The following is a 15,800-nucleotide window of genomic DNA, read 5'->3' as shown; positions in this document are numbered from 1 at the left end:
TGGCTGGGCCGCCAGCCGTAAGATGGCTGCCAAGGGCTAAAATGGCTGCCAGCAGCGCCTGGAGGCGCGTGGCAGCGGGCCTCGCCCGCGCTGGATCCTCGCTCCCGCTGGCTCCTTTACATCAAGCTAATAGTAATAACAGCAATAACGTTTCGGGACAGTATCCTGGTTTAGAAGGATTTCCTGTCTATAGCGCTCTCCTGGAGCCCCATTTGTCTCTGCCGTAGTCGCTGGCCCACCTCCATCTCTTTGTCGGGTTCTCTCTCGCCTTTCTGTCCTTGCGCTGGATGTGCGCGTGCGGCAGCTTTCTGTCTCCACCTGGCCGCGTTCAAGGGGCCTGGGACTACACCCCTGGGTGGACTCCTCTGGCTCCCGCAACTCCACGGACCCAAACCTGGAAGGCTGGTGGGGACTGAGTTGGTCCCAGAATGGGTGGGGTCAGTAGCAGGGGCCCCTGGGCAGCAGAGCCCGGAGCATGTGCCCCTCCATGGGCTCCACACGCTGGGCCTGTGGCTCTGCCCTTCCTAAGTTTTGAATGGAGGAGAGGGCAGCCCTGGGAGATGAAGCAGGCTCAGGGCACCCCGGGTCTAGGGAGGTCCTAGAGTGGACCACCCAGTACCTCAGCCCCTCACCTGCTCCTTCTTGGACTGGCAGGGGGGGTTGAATCAGACCTAGATAGCCAGGAATAGGCCAGGGCGAGAGAATGACAAAATTCATACCCACAGGACACTGTGGCACAGAGAGGGTGCCCTCCTGGGAGCATGGGAGGAGGTCCTGTAGATTGTCTCCAGAGCAGAGAGTGCCAGTAGCAAAGAGGTGGTGGCGTGGGGTAGGATTCACCATCCCCAAACACACCACAGCGGTGAACACAAAGGGAGGTGTGGCAGGCTGCACCCCAAACTGGGCTGAGGGGCCATCATTAGCGTTTTCCTTATAAACTTGTTTTCTTGATTTGTGACAAGATTTTATTTTATTTTATTTTATTTTTTTGGACTTAAAAAACTAAACAAGGTAAAGAATGGGGAAGTGGGGACTGAAACTGTCCTGTAGGCAACCTGCCCTTTCTCACCGGTCACATCAAGGCAGGTGGCCAAAGACTTGGCCTGAGCGAAGCCTGGGCCCTCGCTCCCAGAGGGATGCTGTTCTTCTTACCAGCCCCCCTCATCCATCACTCTTCCATCCCTCCTGAGTGGCCTAGTGGCCACAGGGCACTTTGCTGCAATCTCTTGGGCCCCCGTCTCGTTGTTCTTTAGGAGCTTCCTTGCTGGTCACTCCCCAATGTGAGCAGCTTGGCTGTGAGGCCAGTGAGGGGTGGACTCACCGGTCAGTAGGCTGACCTTGGGGTGTCGGGTGAGACACAGGAGGCAGGGTCAAAGAGTTGGGCAGAGCCTTGGCCAATACCAGGGCGCGGTTTTCCGATGCCACCCCCACATTGTCCCCTTGTGAGCAGCCGATTCTTTACCAAATGCCTAGCCTTCCTCCTGCCCCACAACCTGCCCTGGCCCCCCTCTGCCATCCTCTCGCCAGCTGTCGTGCCTGGGCAGGCATTCTGGAGGTCCCCATTGTGCCCCTGGCACACAAAGCTTTGAGGACCTGGGGGGCGGGGGTGGGGGGGCTTTCCCAAGCTCAGCAAAATATTCACACACACACTCCACCCTGCCCCAGCCCTCTGTGAGCTCCCACCGCACAATGGGCCCTTGTCTCGGGGCTCCCTCTGAGCAGCTGTGGCACTGGGGCATGAGACAGCCCAGACAGGCTGGCACAGAGCGGGTGATGGCGCCAGGGCAAACCTCCCCCTCCGTGTTGCCAGGCACTGCCTCTAAGCATAAAGGTGAGGTGGGGGGGGGGTTTCAGGCTGACAGGAATGGCTGTAATTAATGAAGTGAGAGAAGGAAAGGGCTGCTCCGCTGGGAGCCTGAGCCGAGTGGAGGATGGGGGACCCTTGGGTTCATCCCAGCTGTGCAAAGAGATGGTCACTGGCGTCTCTCGTGGGCACCGTTCTCGCGCTGATTCTCAGCCATTGCTGCTCACCCGGGGGCGACTTTGCTGCTAAGCACGTTGGGCCGTGTCCGCAGACAGTGTTGGTTGTCAAGACTTGGGTGCTACTGGAATCTAGTGTGCGGAGGCCAGCGCTGCCGCCAACCACCCCGCGGTGCCCAGGATACCCCACCACGGAGCAGGATCTGGCTCCAGCGTCCGTAGGATGCACTTCCTCCTCTCTTCGGGTCTCCCTAGGCTACTCCCCTCCGAGGAGAGGGTGCTGTGAAGGTGTTTACAGGGCTGGAGGGGCAGCTGCTTGGCTGGTGTGTGGGGCGCACTTTGATCTTGACCCATTCTCTCCTTTGTGTCTCCTGCAGAATCCGGACAATCAGATAGTTCAAACCAGCAAGGAGATGCGGACATCAAACCACTGCCCAACGGTCAGTGCCTCCCAACTCCCGCTGGCCCATGCCTAGCCTCTGTGGCCTGCCCTGCCCCGCCCCCATCTGCCCTCCCACCCCTGGCCAACCTGGCCTCCGCTCTCCCTCCATTTCTTCTCCTTTACTCAGCCGTTCCTCAACTACACTTCAGCTGACGTCTGAAGGGGTGGGGGCTCACCTGAAGCATACTCACTCTTCTGTGTAGACATGAGGGCCCCTGAGGGCCAGCCTGTGTCTGGAATGTGAGGCTTGGGAGGGAGGGAGTCAAAGCAAGAGTGGGGAGAGCTTCGGGGAGACAGGCAGGCAGCCCCTCCTAGCCTTGCCTGACTCACTCACTTGTCCTTTCCCCTCTTCAGGGCACTTAAGTTTCCAGGACTGTTTTGTGACTTCCGGGGTCTGGAATGTGACGGAGCTGGTGAGAGTATCACAGAGTAAGTGAGTTCTTTCTTTCATCCAGGGCTGAGCTCAGCAGATTGGGGCTGTAAGGAGGTGGGACTCAGACCCCATGTGGCCCACCCCTGGTGGGGTCTTGGCAGAGGGGCAGACAGGGTTTCCTGGGACACTCTGCCCATTGGTACTGGGCTAGGTGGAGCGGAGGCGCCCAGAGAGCCCATTCTCTAATCTCCACTGCTTTGTAGGAAAAAAATCACAACCAAGGGCTCTTCCCCAAAGACCCCCAGCCAGGAGGAGGCTTCTGGGGAGCTGCTCATGACAACAAAACAAGGCCCCATTGGGCCTTCCACACCTCAAACCTTATCACCTTCTTGCCTTTTCCCAGCTCCTGTTGCGACAGCATCAGGGCCCAACTTCTCACTGGCAGACCTGGAGAGTCCCAGCTACTACAACATAAACCAGGTGACCCTGGGGCGGCGGTCCATCACCTCCCCTCCTTCCACCAGGTGAGCGCAGCACCCTGGCCTCCCCCCACCTCCATCCCCAGGCCATCTCAGGTGCTGCGGGCGGCCACACTTCCAAGGCCCGGGTGCCTTAGAAGGTCACCCCTTGTTGAGGGCGTGGGCTCCAGAGCAGTCGGGGCCCACCACGCTACCAACCCCCTGAGCTTCCTGCTTCGTGCTATCGCTGGGCATTTGGTGCTGGGGACCCGAGCCCAAACAAGGCACGACTGTGCCTGGAAGGCCCTCCCAGTGGGGATCTGAGAAGGTCTCTCTCTTGTGGAAGTGACATTTGAGCCCGGACAGGCATGGGGTGGATGCTCCAAGTAGAGCAGCCCCCATCCCAGCCAAGGATGGACATCCTGGTGGGACCCCCAAAGAGGGCTCTGGAAGGTATTTAGACTTAAAACCCACTGAAGGGTTTGAAGCAGGAGATGCTGGGGATATGTGTTCCAGAAAGTGCCCCTCGCAGCAGCGTGTGTGGGCGGGACTGAAGGCCAGTTAGAGGCTGGAGTAGAGGAGGGCCTGAGCTGGGTGGGGGAGTGGGGTGAGAGGGTGGGACCGAATTTGAGAGGCGTTTGGGAGGTGGATACATTCAGCCCTCGTCAGGACCAATTGTTCAGGGCAGGGAGGGATCCTGTGCTTTTTTTTAAAGAACTTAGACTTTTGGTTCATTGTGAGGTTTTTGGCATTCATTTTGATTTCTTAAAATATTACATTATAATACCATAATAGCTTCATGTTAGTACCGTTTTAATATAAAATAACATAGTATCTTGATGTCTGGGTTTTGTAGCACCCTTTGGGATTTTTGTCCCTGGCAAGTGGCCAGGGAGGCAGTGCAGGAGGCTTTTGCCCCCTCTTTGACCTGGGCAGCTCAGTGGATGAGGGCATCGTGGCCTGAGAAGGGGCTCAAGGAGGAGGAGCAGGTGGGCTGGGCCCCGAGGGACTCCGGGGCCAGTCTAGTCTCAGGGTTGGGCACGTAGTGAGTGCCTAGGGGTGCTGCTGTCATCAGGCACCTGCTCCCCACACGACAGGTCATCAGTGCAGCCTCCCTCGGTTTGAGGAGCTGTACCTCCGTCTTCCTTTGGCCTACCTGATCCCTCTCGTCTTCCCCAGCACCACCAAGCGCCCCAAGTCCATCGATGACAGCGAGATGGAGAGCCCTGTGGATGATGTCTTCTATCCTGGTACAGGCCGCTCCCCAGCAGCCGGCAGCAGCCAGTCCAGTGGGTGGCCCAACGATGTGGACGCAGGTATGGGCGCTGCAGGGCCCACCCGGAGCGGGGCGGCTGGAGCCTCTTCTTCCCTCTCGGTTTACCTGGCGAGCCTCCCTCTGGTTCCCCTGCTGTGGGGTAGCACTGCCTGTCTTCTTGCCTCCTGATCTTCCAGAGGAGGGCAGACCAGGCCGAAGGAGGGAGTGGAGGCAAGGAGCTGGGCTGTCCCTACGTGGGCAGCAGAGCCCAGGGGTGTGGTGGAAGGAAAGCAGAGGCCCCAGGCACCGAGCTCTCGTGGTCTCCTTCTCTTGCCATTTCCCTGGAGAAGTTGCCCCAGCTCTGTGGTCCTCGTGGTTTAAAGCAGTTTCTCAGGCTGGGTGCCATGGACGTTTGGGGCCACATCATTCTCTGGGGTGGGGCCATCCTATGCACTGTAGGGCATTGAGCAGCAACCCTGGCCTCCACCCACCAGCCAGTAGTAACTCCCCACCCCTCTCCAAAGTATAATGACTAAAAATGTCCCTGGACATTGCTGAATATCCCCCGGCATAGGGGAGAGGAGAACAGAATCATCTTGAGAACCACTGGTCTGACGGGCCCAGCATCACAGAGAGGAGCGGAGCCTAGTAAAGAATGACCAGAATCATTTTTCCAATCAAGCAGGAAAGTTAGGGAAGGGCGGAGGTCTAAGGGAAGCCTGGCCAGTCCTCCCAGTACCCTCCAACCACCCCTTTCTTGGTGAACCCACCCACCTTCACTTCCAGTCCTGACTGGAGGCATGAGCAGACCCAGAGAACCCAGAAGGAAAGGAAGGAGAGTACGCGTGTGTGCACGCGCTGGTGTGTGTGTGCGTGCACGATACACGTACAAGGAGCCTGGCTGCGGGAGACTTCTGCCTGACGCACTGAGGGTACAACCTGTGTGTGTCCTTGAGGTGCGAGTGTCTTGGGGCCAGGGAGTGTAGACCCGTGTGTGGGGATTGTACACGGGGCATGTCTGCTCTGGTCAGGCCTGGGAACGGGAGCTTTGCTCTTGAGGCAGGAAGAGGAAGGCCTGACCTGATGTCGCTTTGCCTGGTGTTTTCCAGATGTGCCTCTACAGAGATAGGCCAGGCGGATGGGTCGGGGCAGGGGCTGGGGGAAAAGCAAGGCAGAAGGGTGGGGAGGCGCTCCTGCTTTCCTGTGGCCCAGATACAGTCTGCACAAGCTCCCTGCTCTCGGCTCCCTGGGAGGAGGGGAGGAGGGCTCATCTCCAGATGAGCCTGGGGAGTGGGCTCCAGACCAAGAGCAAAGCTCGCCTCTGTGGGACAGCTCTCCGGCGAGTCTTCGGGTGTCTCTCCCAGGGTTTCATGTGGCAAGCAGGGACCTGGGTCGACACAGCCCAGATGCTTCCCTGGGAGAGAGAGGAGGGGTTGAAAAGGCCCCGAAGACTCCACAGCCAGGGCCTCAGTTAACTGACTGCCCCTCAAGGACTCAAGTGCCTTGAGAGCCACATCCATCGTTGTCTCCTGGGGCTCAGCCCCCAGGTCCCTCTGCCCTGACCTGGTGCTCAAAGAGCTGTCCCCTCTCTGGCTCCCACTCTTATTTCTCAGCTGTCTGCTCCAGTGCCTGTCATTTCTGCTTCTTCTAGCTGTCCTGCCATGCACGGCCCCCAACATCCTCCTGCAGCACCCCCAGCTCCCTTGCTTTCCTTTTTTTTCCTCCGTACCCGCACCCCGCCTCCTGCGGTGTTGTTTCCCTGCGCTGCGACAAATCGCCAATTAAGCAGCCCAGCTGCAGGACAGGGAACAGCTGGGGAGGCGCTGTGCGGCCACAGGGACAGCTGTGCACAGCTGGTGGGGGTGCTCCCCACCCCCGCACTGTGCCAGCTATCAGGTGGCACACAGCTGCCGCCAGATAACACCTCTGCTGGCGGCTGGAAGTTCGCCCTTCCCCCGCCGCTTCCCTCTGCGGTTAAGACTGCAGCCCCCACCCCCACCCCCCCACTCAGACTGATTCTATGCCTGAAAGATGGCAGCTCTGCAGATCTCCACCACTCCATCTTAGCCCTCCCATCCTGGGCACGGCCTTCTCCAGGCTCAGCCCAGGGCAGGAGACAAGTTCCCCTGGAGGACCTGGCCCAGGGGCCCTGCTGTGTCAGAGCATCACTTGGACATCATGCCCGCCTGGCACAGAGATGACCTTGGTTGGCAGCATTGGGATCCTTCAGGCAGAGCTGCAACGGGGTGTTCTCTGTGGCCCTGTCTCCCACTGAATGCCACCCCATCTCTGGCACCAGGAGCAGAGCAAAGCCCCGAAATGACCCATCCTACAGCTGCCCAGCCTCTGGATCCCCTGGCAGGGGAGTCCTTTCCTGTCCCGCGCTGCCCCCAGTGCCCGCCCAGGTCCTCCAGCCCCTTCCCAACTCTCTTGTCGGGTGTTGTATCACCCCTGCGGTCCCTCCTGAGGATTGGTGGCTTCTTCCTACCAGAGCCTCCCCCAGTCCAGGGCCCCCACAGAGCAGACCCAAACCCATCCCTCTTCCGGGTCCCCCCTCACTCTGAAGCTGGCTCCCCAGGGCTCCTCCTGCACACCTTCCCTGCCCCTTGCCCCTGCATCCCACCTTTTCATCCTGTGCCCTATGAGCTCCTTATCTGCTCATCAGGGAGCAAGATGAGCCCCCTTGCTCATCTCCTACCCAGCGCACCCAAGGGTCTCGTTTTCCTCTCCGATCAGAGCACCTGTAGCTGGCCCATCGGCATACCGGGCCTGAGAACCAGAGCGGGAATGGGGCAAAGGAGACAGGAAGGGGGTGTGGTGGGGAAGGGGTAGCCGGGAGGGGGCCCGAGGAGAGAAGGAGCTAGCTGCTGGCTTCCCACCTTCCCTTGCTCTCGCCTCGACCCAGCTAAACCTGCCCTGTGTTGCTGATTCCTCCCCCCAGGCCCGGCTTCTCTAAAGAAGTCAGGAAAGCTGGACTTCTGCAGTGCCCTCTCCTCTCAGGGCAGCTCCCCGCGCATGGCTTTCACTCACCACCCGCTGCCTGTGCTTGCTGGAGTCAGACCAGGTGAGAACTGGGGGGGCTTGGAGGGGGGCAGTGGGGGAGGGGTGGAGCACTTAGGGGCAGCTGGCCAGGTGAAGGAGCCGGGGCTCCAGCCCCGGAGTGACAGCCGCAAGCTCTCTGAGTAGGCCGAGGTCTGGCGGAGGGTGGGCATGGGAATGGGCCCTCCCTCCGCGGCAGCCCCTCCTCACCCCGTTCCCAAGCACCCTCCCACTTGCTTCTCACTCCCCGTGTGCACGTCTGTGCATGGGTGCGTGCGTGTGTGCTTGTGTGTGCACGCATGTGTGGGCAGTGCTGCACCGGCCTGTCCCAAGGCCCTCTCCCCCCTGCCTGTGACGACGGAGGCCTCAGACCCACTCCTGTCCGCTCTCCTTTCCTCCTGCCCATTGTGGGCGGGCAAGCTCAGGCTTCTCCCTCTGTCCTCCTTTCACCTCTTGTCTCCTAGCTCCTGGCTGAGCCCAGGGTCTGGTTTCCCAGCACCAACTTGGGGCGCTGTGGGGCACAAATTGACAAGAGCACTCAGGGGAGCCCAGGCCCCCTTCTCAGGCCCTCCGTGCCCTTTTCCGAAAGTGAAGGGCTAGGCCAAGGGGCTGGTAGCACCTGGGTTGTTCTCCAGGGAAAGGAGCAAGCCCACTCCCTCTGGGGGCTCTCTTGCTTCTGTCTCGGGAGAGGGTGCTTGGTGGGGGTGGGGGCGTGGGGACAGCTCAGCGTTCCTGAGGGGATGGAATCTGGCAGGGAGTTGTGGGAACTGAGTCCTCAGCCTCCCTGCTCCCTCATTTGCTTTTCCCCCCCTTGGTACCCTTCTGGCAGAAAGAGGCCTGGGCTTTTTTCTGGACACTGCCTGTGTCCACCCGCCTGCCGTCTTGCGGGCCCTTCTGTAGGACACGGAGAAGAGTGCAGTTTACCCTCCCAGCCTCCTCCTCGGGGCCTCCTGGCTGAGAGCCCAGAGGCAGCCTGCACTGGGGCAGGGTGTGGTGGCCACAAGGTGGGGGCGGGGACCCCAGGCCTGTGTGCAGGCAGCGGGAGGGCGGCAGGCCCAGCTCGGCTCAGCTTTTATGAACTCCAGAGAGAAGCCAAGTTTGCTCAGCCCCCTAATGAAACTGAGAGCAAGAGCGAGCTGATTGGAAACAGACCGGAGGGGGAGGACTGGGCCCAGGGAAGAGCTGGGGCCTGCGCCGGGGTGGGAGCTGTGTGTGGGGAGGATGCGTGTGCAAGGACCGTGGGGCTGAGCACGGAGGAACAGGGCCTGGGCAGCAGCGGCCAGAGGCACGGTCATGTGCGTGCAGGAGCCGGGTGTATGCATTTCAAGGGCTTGTCCTGCACAGGCAAGCGGCCCCGTCTCTAGCCAGAGCCTGGGAGTCCTTGGCCTCCTCCTTCCCTCCCCCAGACTCGCACCTAGGCCTGGACCAGGGTGAAGGCAGTGAGGCGCTCACCACAATGCAGAGTGTCAGGAGGCGCCAAAACCTTAGCCATCAAGATAAATAATATTTAATGTAATATTGTTAAAAAATTGAAACGATTGCAAAAAAATATACAAGGAATAGCTATCAACGTTTTAAACAAAAGAGGGGACTGGCCTTGCATTTGCCTGACCTTGCCTTGTTCGTGTCACCCTAGCTCCAGCCCTGCTTCTAATCAGACTTTATCACAAAGACAAGCAGCTGGCTGACCAGCCCTAGTTTGCCAACTGAACTTTTTATTTTAAAAAGTATTTAAAAAAAGATTTATTTATTTGTTTTGGCGGGGAGGGGCCAAGGGAGAGAGAGAGAATCTCTAGCAGACTCCCCACTGAGCGCAGAGCCCGGCGTGGCGCTCACTCGATGTCACAGCCCTGCGATCACGACCCTGAGATCATGACCTGAGCCAAAATCAAGAGTCCAATGCTTCACCGACTGAGCCGCGCAGGCGCTCCACCAATTCGGCTTTTTAAAAATACTGCATTAAGATATTACTTACCTCGATTGCCGAATCATGTGGCACTGCCTTAACTTTCTCACCAGAGGCCGGTGCCTCACTCTCCTCACCCTGGTCCTGGCCCTGATCTGACCCCATTCTCCCTTTTCGTCTGGTTCCTCAGTGCTTTGTCTGACCAGCAATCCCCCCGCCACCGCCCCGTCTTCCATCGCGCGCCCCTCTACCTGCTAAGCCCTGATGCCCTCTTCTTCCTGCCCACGTGCACGCAGGGAGTCCCCGGGCCACAGCATCAGCGCTGCACTTCCCCTCCACATCCATCATCCAGCAGTCGAGCCCGTACTTCACGCACCCGACCATCCGCTACCACCACCACCACGGGCAGGACTCGCTGAAGGAGTTTGTGCAGTTCGTGTGCTCGGACGGCTCGGGCCAGGCCGCCGGACAGGTGAGTCCAGAGGCCCCAGGAGCCCTGCCACAGCTCATCTCTGCATCCGTCCGTCTGTCTCGGGGCTCACAGGGAGAGGGTCCGAAAGCCGGGAGCCCTCCTGGGGCTGGAGCGGCAGAGAGTCGGTCGTGCCAAACACCTCCGTCTTCTGGATCTGGGGGTAGGGGTCCGTGTGTAATGCCAGGCCTGTCTGTCAGTCCCGAGTTGGGGGCGGGGGCAGTGGCCGGGCCTGCTTTGCTCGCGCTCCTCGCCCTCCCCTCGGTCTCTGTGCCCCCAGTAAGAGTGTATCCGTGATCTATCCAACCCGGCCTGGACTCCTTACCTCGTAACACCCCTCTTACCACCTCAGAGCTACAAGGATTGTGTAGGTTCTAGGCCAAGGGTTCCTCGCCTTGGCACTGTTGACATCTGGGCTGTTCATTCTTTGTTCTGCGGGGCCGTCCCGTGCACTGTGGGGTACTGAGCAGCATCCGCGCCCGCCCCCCCCCGCCCCATAATGCAAGCTGCATCACCCCCCAGTCCCGATGATCAAGAATGTGTGCCCTGGGGGCATCATCATTTCCTGGTGAGAAGCCCTCGGTAGAGGAAAGGCCCTCCTTCCTTCCAACAGGAGCTGTCGTGGAGTCTCCTGTTGGCAGAACTCTTAGCAAGAGGTTCCCCCGGTCAGTTATTGTTCTGGAGCGACGCCCTTCTGCTCCTCAGCCTAGGAGAGACGCTGGTTGCCCATGGAGCTCTGTCGCCCACTGCCCTTCTCCGTCAGCAGGCCCTAGGGCCCAGTCACTGACAAGCAGAAACACAGGCCCTCAGCAAAGGGCTTATCCCAGACAGTGGTGGGCCAGAGGTGACCCTTCAGTGAGACAGGGGTCCTCCCTTCGTCCCTGGGAGCACTCAGGGTTGGGACACAGTGGTCCCTAGACCCCTAGGAAGGCTGTAGAGTCCCAGCAGCACACTGCACTGTGAGAAGGCCCAGCCCCTCTCCCCGCAGCTGGCCCAGCCTGGAAACCCGTTGTGAGAGGTCGGGTGGGAAGGACGCTCAAAGGGCCGTGGTGGGGAAAGGTGTTCGGAAGCCTGTGCCAAAGGTGGCCCAGGAAGAGCCGTGGGCGGCCCTTGGCCACGCAGCCCAGTGCTGCCTCAGGGCGGCCTGTACACATGGGCATTTGCTAAGTGCTGGTGTATTGATTTGGGGCTGGGCTGCGGCTCAGCCTCCTCACTCTTGCTGTCCAGAACGGAAGCTGGTCCTCTTCCCTCTCTCCTGTTCTCCCTCCTTCTGCTTTCCTCGTTTCCTTCTCCCCTTTTCCCTGTGAGGTTTCTCTTGCTGGCTCTGCAGCTCCTTAGCGCACTCAGAGCCTTGCCCACCTCTCTGGACAAGCTCTGTCCACTTTTAGGGGCATGGAGGGAGAAGTGGCCATGACCCCCAAAAGCTACTACGCCTCCTTCAGAGATGCCAGCAGACTCTACGGGAGCTACCAGCCCATGTCCCAGCGCCCTGGGTCTGGAATATGGATTAGAGAGTCCAGGAACTCCACCTCGCCTGCCTTCTCACCCACAGAGGCAGCTGGGGTTAACCAAAATGAGACTGACCTGAGGGACCAACTTAGCCCAAAGAGCCAAACCTAACTCACCCTCGGGAATATGGGTCAATCCATCCTTAAGCATCCTGATGATGGCTGGGTCCTGAGCCTCTCCCCTGACTTGACGGTTCAAGATTAAGGGCTCATCTGGTCCAGAAGGCAGATGGATAAAACACTGCAGACAGGAGGGCAAACAGTCACTCTGATTGATCAGAGAGCCTAGCCCGGCTGGGGAGCAGTCTCTCTGGGTTTCCTCTTGTGGCCTGTTGTGCCCAGAGAGGAGGGGGGGTGTCTTCAGTGAGCCTCTCCCTGGGGCTCGGCAGCAGGCTCTGGAGGAGTGAGCAAGAGGCCCCAAGCTCTGCAGCTGTCCTGGTGTCAGGGAATGGCAGTACCAGGCTGCTCTGGTTCCGTGGCTGCCTCCAGAGCAGTGGTTCTCAGTCTTAGCATGCACGAGTCACCGGAAAGGCTCAATAACATGCAGGTGCCTGGGCCTCACCTGCTTCTGATTCAGCAGGCCTGGGGTGGGGCCGAGAATCTGCATTTCTCCCCAAGTTCCCAGGTGATGCTGTTTCTGGTCGGGTGATCCACTTTGAGAACCATTGATCTAAAGTCTAAAGGAGTAAATTCCTAACCTCTTTGAGAATGTGAAGTTTCAGATCATCTTTGCAGAAAAAAAAAATATGCATACAAAATTTTTACAATTTGCAAAAGGGTTCCCAGGCACCACCCCTGTGCTCATCCTCGGACCACAGCATGAGGCCCTAATTGAGAAGAGCCAATCAGTAAAGGCCAAGGCCAAATGGACACACCACTCAGAGGAGATGCAAAGGGCCGAAGGAGGATGCCTGGTTAGCTGTATTTCTGGCAGAGAGAAGAGACCGCCCAGTGAACGCGATGGAGAAGTCACAGGGCCCAATGGGAGAGCGTGACTCCGGGAGGCAGGAAGACTGGTTGTAGGTCAGCCTCAAGCACCACCACCGGAGCGGCCAGGCCTGCGTCTTCACCTGTCCATTGAAAGTGAAGAGCTATCCCAGTCTCCAGGTTCCTTCTAGCTTTTAACTCATGAGGTTTCAAGGCACCGCAAAATCACAAGACCTCGAGATTTTTTAAAACCTCAACTTGTACCCCGATCAGAGCTGAGATATCCTAGCCTGATTGGAAGTAAGTTCCAGAAACTAAATGTTGTAAATCAGCGGTTTTCGATGTCTGGCCATGTCGAGCTGGGATTGGCTTCATCAAGTGCGATGAATGATTTAGGTCCTCCTGAGGGGAGACAGGTCTTGAGGACTAGAAGAAGGCACTGGCCACCCTGTGGGAGCAAGGGCTACCTGGAAGGCTCTATGTCCCAGCCCCTTGGTGGGGGGGGCCCAAGCTTAGGATGGCCTGGAGTAAAGGAGTGAGGCTGTGATCTCTCGAGACTCCCGTTTCCTGCCCTGATGGAAGAACAAGCTAGGCACCAGATAGGCCACAGACATGAGGGGAGGCAGTTGCCTGTTTCTGAAAGGACACCTAGCACAAAGGGTCTCCAGCCCAGGACACAAACCGGGATCAGCAGCCCCTACTTGCTTTTGTCAGGGGACCTCTGAGTGGGCAGGAAAGAGCAAATCAAGGGAACCGTTTGGAAGGACAATGTCAGACCTAGGTGCTGGTCTTTAGAGGTGAAGGGTCGGGGGCGGGGCGCGGATGGCCAGAGCTCAGAAGGGTGTGGCCTGCGCGGGTCAGACATGGGGCTCGATGATTTGAAAGTGCAGCAGGATGGACTAGTCGATTCAGCTCAGTCAGTGGGACTTGAATGCTGCACGCCTGGGCCACACGGAGGTGGCTGTCCCCAGGCTTGCTGGGGAGCCTGGGAGGCAGCCTGCTTCAAAGGCTATGGTGGAGGTCACAAGTATCTGAGAAAAAAAAAAGGCAGAGAGAGATGGATGGTGATTTAGGGTATCTGGCTGGTCCCATGTTGGGGATGGTGTTTTCTGAGCAGGCCTTAAGGAGTGTGGGAAGGAGTGTTGTAGACAGAGGGTTCTGCAGTGAGCACATGTGTAGCCCTCAACTGCTTAGGCTGTGTTCTGGAAACCCCAATTGGTTTGCAATGGGGAGTACTTGGGAGGAGGTGAATGTAGGGGCATGGGTGGTGGAGGACCCCATCTGGGCTCCACCATAGGGGCCTTGAATGCCCAACCGGGGGGCTTGTATTTTATGTTACACACAGTCAGAGCTGGGGAAGGGGAGGGGAAAAGCCTGAGCACCTTTGGAGTTGGAGAAGAGGGTTGGGATGAGCCCTCTGGAAAAAATTCACAAGGTCCCTGGAGTGAGAGAGACATGGTTGTGAATTTCAGGCCTCATCAGTTACAGCTAGGTGACTTTAGATAAACCACTCAGCTGCACAGAGTCTCCGTTTCCCCAGTTGTGAAAGGGAAAGAATCAAGCTTCCCTTGCATCAGGGTTTCCCAGCCACGGCACTATTAACGTTTGGATTGTTGGGCCTTTATCCTGGGGGCCATCTCGTGTATTGCGGGGTGTGTAGCAGCATCCCCAGCCTCCACCCCCCCCCAAGACGCCAGCAGCACCCCTGGAAGTGGTGCTACCCAACATGTCTCCAGACATTGTTAATGCCCGCTGCCGGGGACAGAATCCACCCCACCACCCCGGCCCCAGGCAAAACCTGCTGCCTTACAGGGTTGGAGGATTGGACACCACCTGAGTAAAGTACCTGGTACACAGCCGGGCGCTGAGACACTGAACTAAGGAGTACACCGTTAGCACAGGGGAGACCCCTGGGGAGTCTCGTCCTAATCCACGTGGAACCAGTGAGGATAGAGGTTGGGCTGGCTCACCCACCAATAGAAGGAGCAGCACAGGAGCCTCCCAAAGCCTTGCACCTGGATGGCTGGGGATGGGGCAGAGCTCTGTCCCTCGGGTGAGGGGACTGTTTAGGACTCAGCTCTGGCCCACCCAACCTGAGCCCAGGCTGTAGGTGGTCATCGAGAGCACTGCCCAGAGCTCCAGGGAGGCATCTCCAGGGAAGCTGTGCCTGCAAGAGGCCAGGGACCTCTGCCCCTCCCTGTGGTGCCTACGTCCCCTGAATCCCAAAGGCTGATGCATGCAAGGCACACGGGGCTTGGGGAGGAAACTTGAGTTTGAGGCACAAGAGGGAATAAAGCTGAGGAATGGATCTGGCAACCAGGCATCCCAGGCTTCCGAGGGCACTGTACAGGGAAGTCCTCTCGAAGAGCCTCGTGGGAACTGGAGCTGGCAGCGATGGATTTTCGTCTTGGGCTGTTCTGTAGAAAATGGGCCAGCACCCATGATCCTCAGGCTGCCGGAGTCAAGGGCAAGCCCCCCAGTACCCGGCGTCTCCCTAGGCCGTGATGTGGGGTAGACGCCGAAGGGCCTGTAGTCCTTGGGTGGGTCAGCTGGCCCCACCCCAGGGGCCCACAGAGGGGAGGCATGCGTGTGTTTTCCGGGGACAGTGGGGGTGAGCTGACACATCTTACCTGCTGAGGCAGAAGGTCTTCAAGAGCATGAGCGTTCTAGGTGCGCTGCTTATATGGTTAGATGGCATGTTTCAGTACCTAAAACATGTTCCCTAAGAAAAATACAAACCACTCGTCGGACACCCCCTCTCGTCCCTCCCACAACTTCAAAAGAGGACCACCAAAAAAAAAAAAAAAAAAAAAAGAGAGAGAAACACCTGAGAGACCAAATAGAAGCCTCACACCCTCACCCACCCTGTGCCCCGGAGGAGACGAGCCCATCCTGCATCTTCTACCGGGAGCGCCCGCTCTCAGGAGCGAGCTGGCGTGGCCGCGCAGGGGAGCGTGTGTCTGTGTGGGATGTGCCTTCATGCGTCACTCTATTTATGTTGTTCGCAGCCCAACGGTAGCGGCCAGGGCAAAGTCCCGGGGTCATTTTTGCTACCGCCGCCGCCTCCAGTGGCCAGACCTGTGCCCCTTCCTATGCCTGATTCCAAATCCACCAGCACTGCCCCAGACGGCGCCGCCTTGACTCCTCCATCACCTTGTAAGTGGACGATGAAACCGAAACCACAACGCCCAGCATCCCTGGCCCATCTAAACAGTCTCCACGGCAAAAAGAAAAACCCCTGCCCCGCCCACCACCAAAGCCCCCCAACCCAGAGCGCCATGGAGCCTCCCACCCGGACAAGAGCAGAGCTGAGCCCCCCAGTCATGGCCTCCCGGGCCTCAGTTGCACCAGCCAGCACCCCACGAGCTCCCCTGCCCACCCGCTGCTCCCAGCCGGGGGCCCCTGGCCCAGGCCCCTCCCGGGGGCGGGAGGGGAAGCACAGT

At 58.8% G+C, this 15,800-nt stretch overlaps 1 protein-coding gene across 9 annotated transcripts in view; it reads left to right on the top strand.

Moving 5' to 3' along the window:
* The window catches only part of NFIX (nuclear factor I X), a 95,970-nt gene that overhangs the window by 71,126 nt on the left and 9,044 nt on the right, over nucleotides 1-15,800 (top strand). For 4 of the 9 annotated variants that reach the window (XM_045862905.3, XM_045862911.3, XM_045862910.3 and 1 more), the window contains exons 3-9: nucleotides 2,358-2,420; nucleotides 2,777-2,851; nucleotides 3,199-3,319; nucleotides 4,433-4,569; nucleotides 7,450-7,572; nucleotides 9,750-9,925; nucleotides 15,366-15,513. In XM_045862905.3, coding sequence (XP_045718861.1) covers nucleotides 2,358-2,420; nucleotides 2,777-2,851; nucleotides 3,199-3,319; nucleotides 4,433-4,569; nucleotides 7,450-7,572; nucleotides 9,750-9,925; nucleotides 15,366-15,513 — 843 coding nt within the window. The remainder of the gene's footprint in view (nucleotides 1-2,357; nucleotides 2,421-2,776; nucleotides 2,852-3,198; nucleotides 3,320-4,432; nucleotides 4,570-7,449; nucleotides 7,573-9,749; nucleotides 9,926-15,365; nucleotides 15,514-15,800) is intronic. The other 5 variants (XM_045862909.3, XM_064570062.1, XM_054504895.2 and 2 more) reach the window with 3 other exon arrangements.

The sequence above is a fragment of the Mirounga angustirostris genome, unplaced genomic scaffold (genome assembly GCF_029215605.1).
Source record: "Mirounga angustirostris isolate CCGP_5_RB_7025 unplaced genomic scaffold, mMirAng1.0.hap1 SCAF_1, whole genome shotgun sequence".
In the NCBI taxonomy this organism is placed as follows: Eukaryota; Metazoa; Chordata; class Mammalia; order Carnivora; family Phocidae; genus Mirounga; species Mirounga angustirostris.
This window is presented reverse-complemented; position numbering and strand designations above follow the sequence as displayed.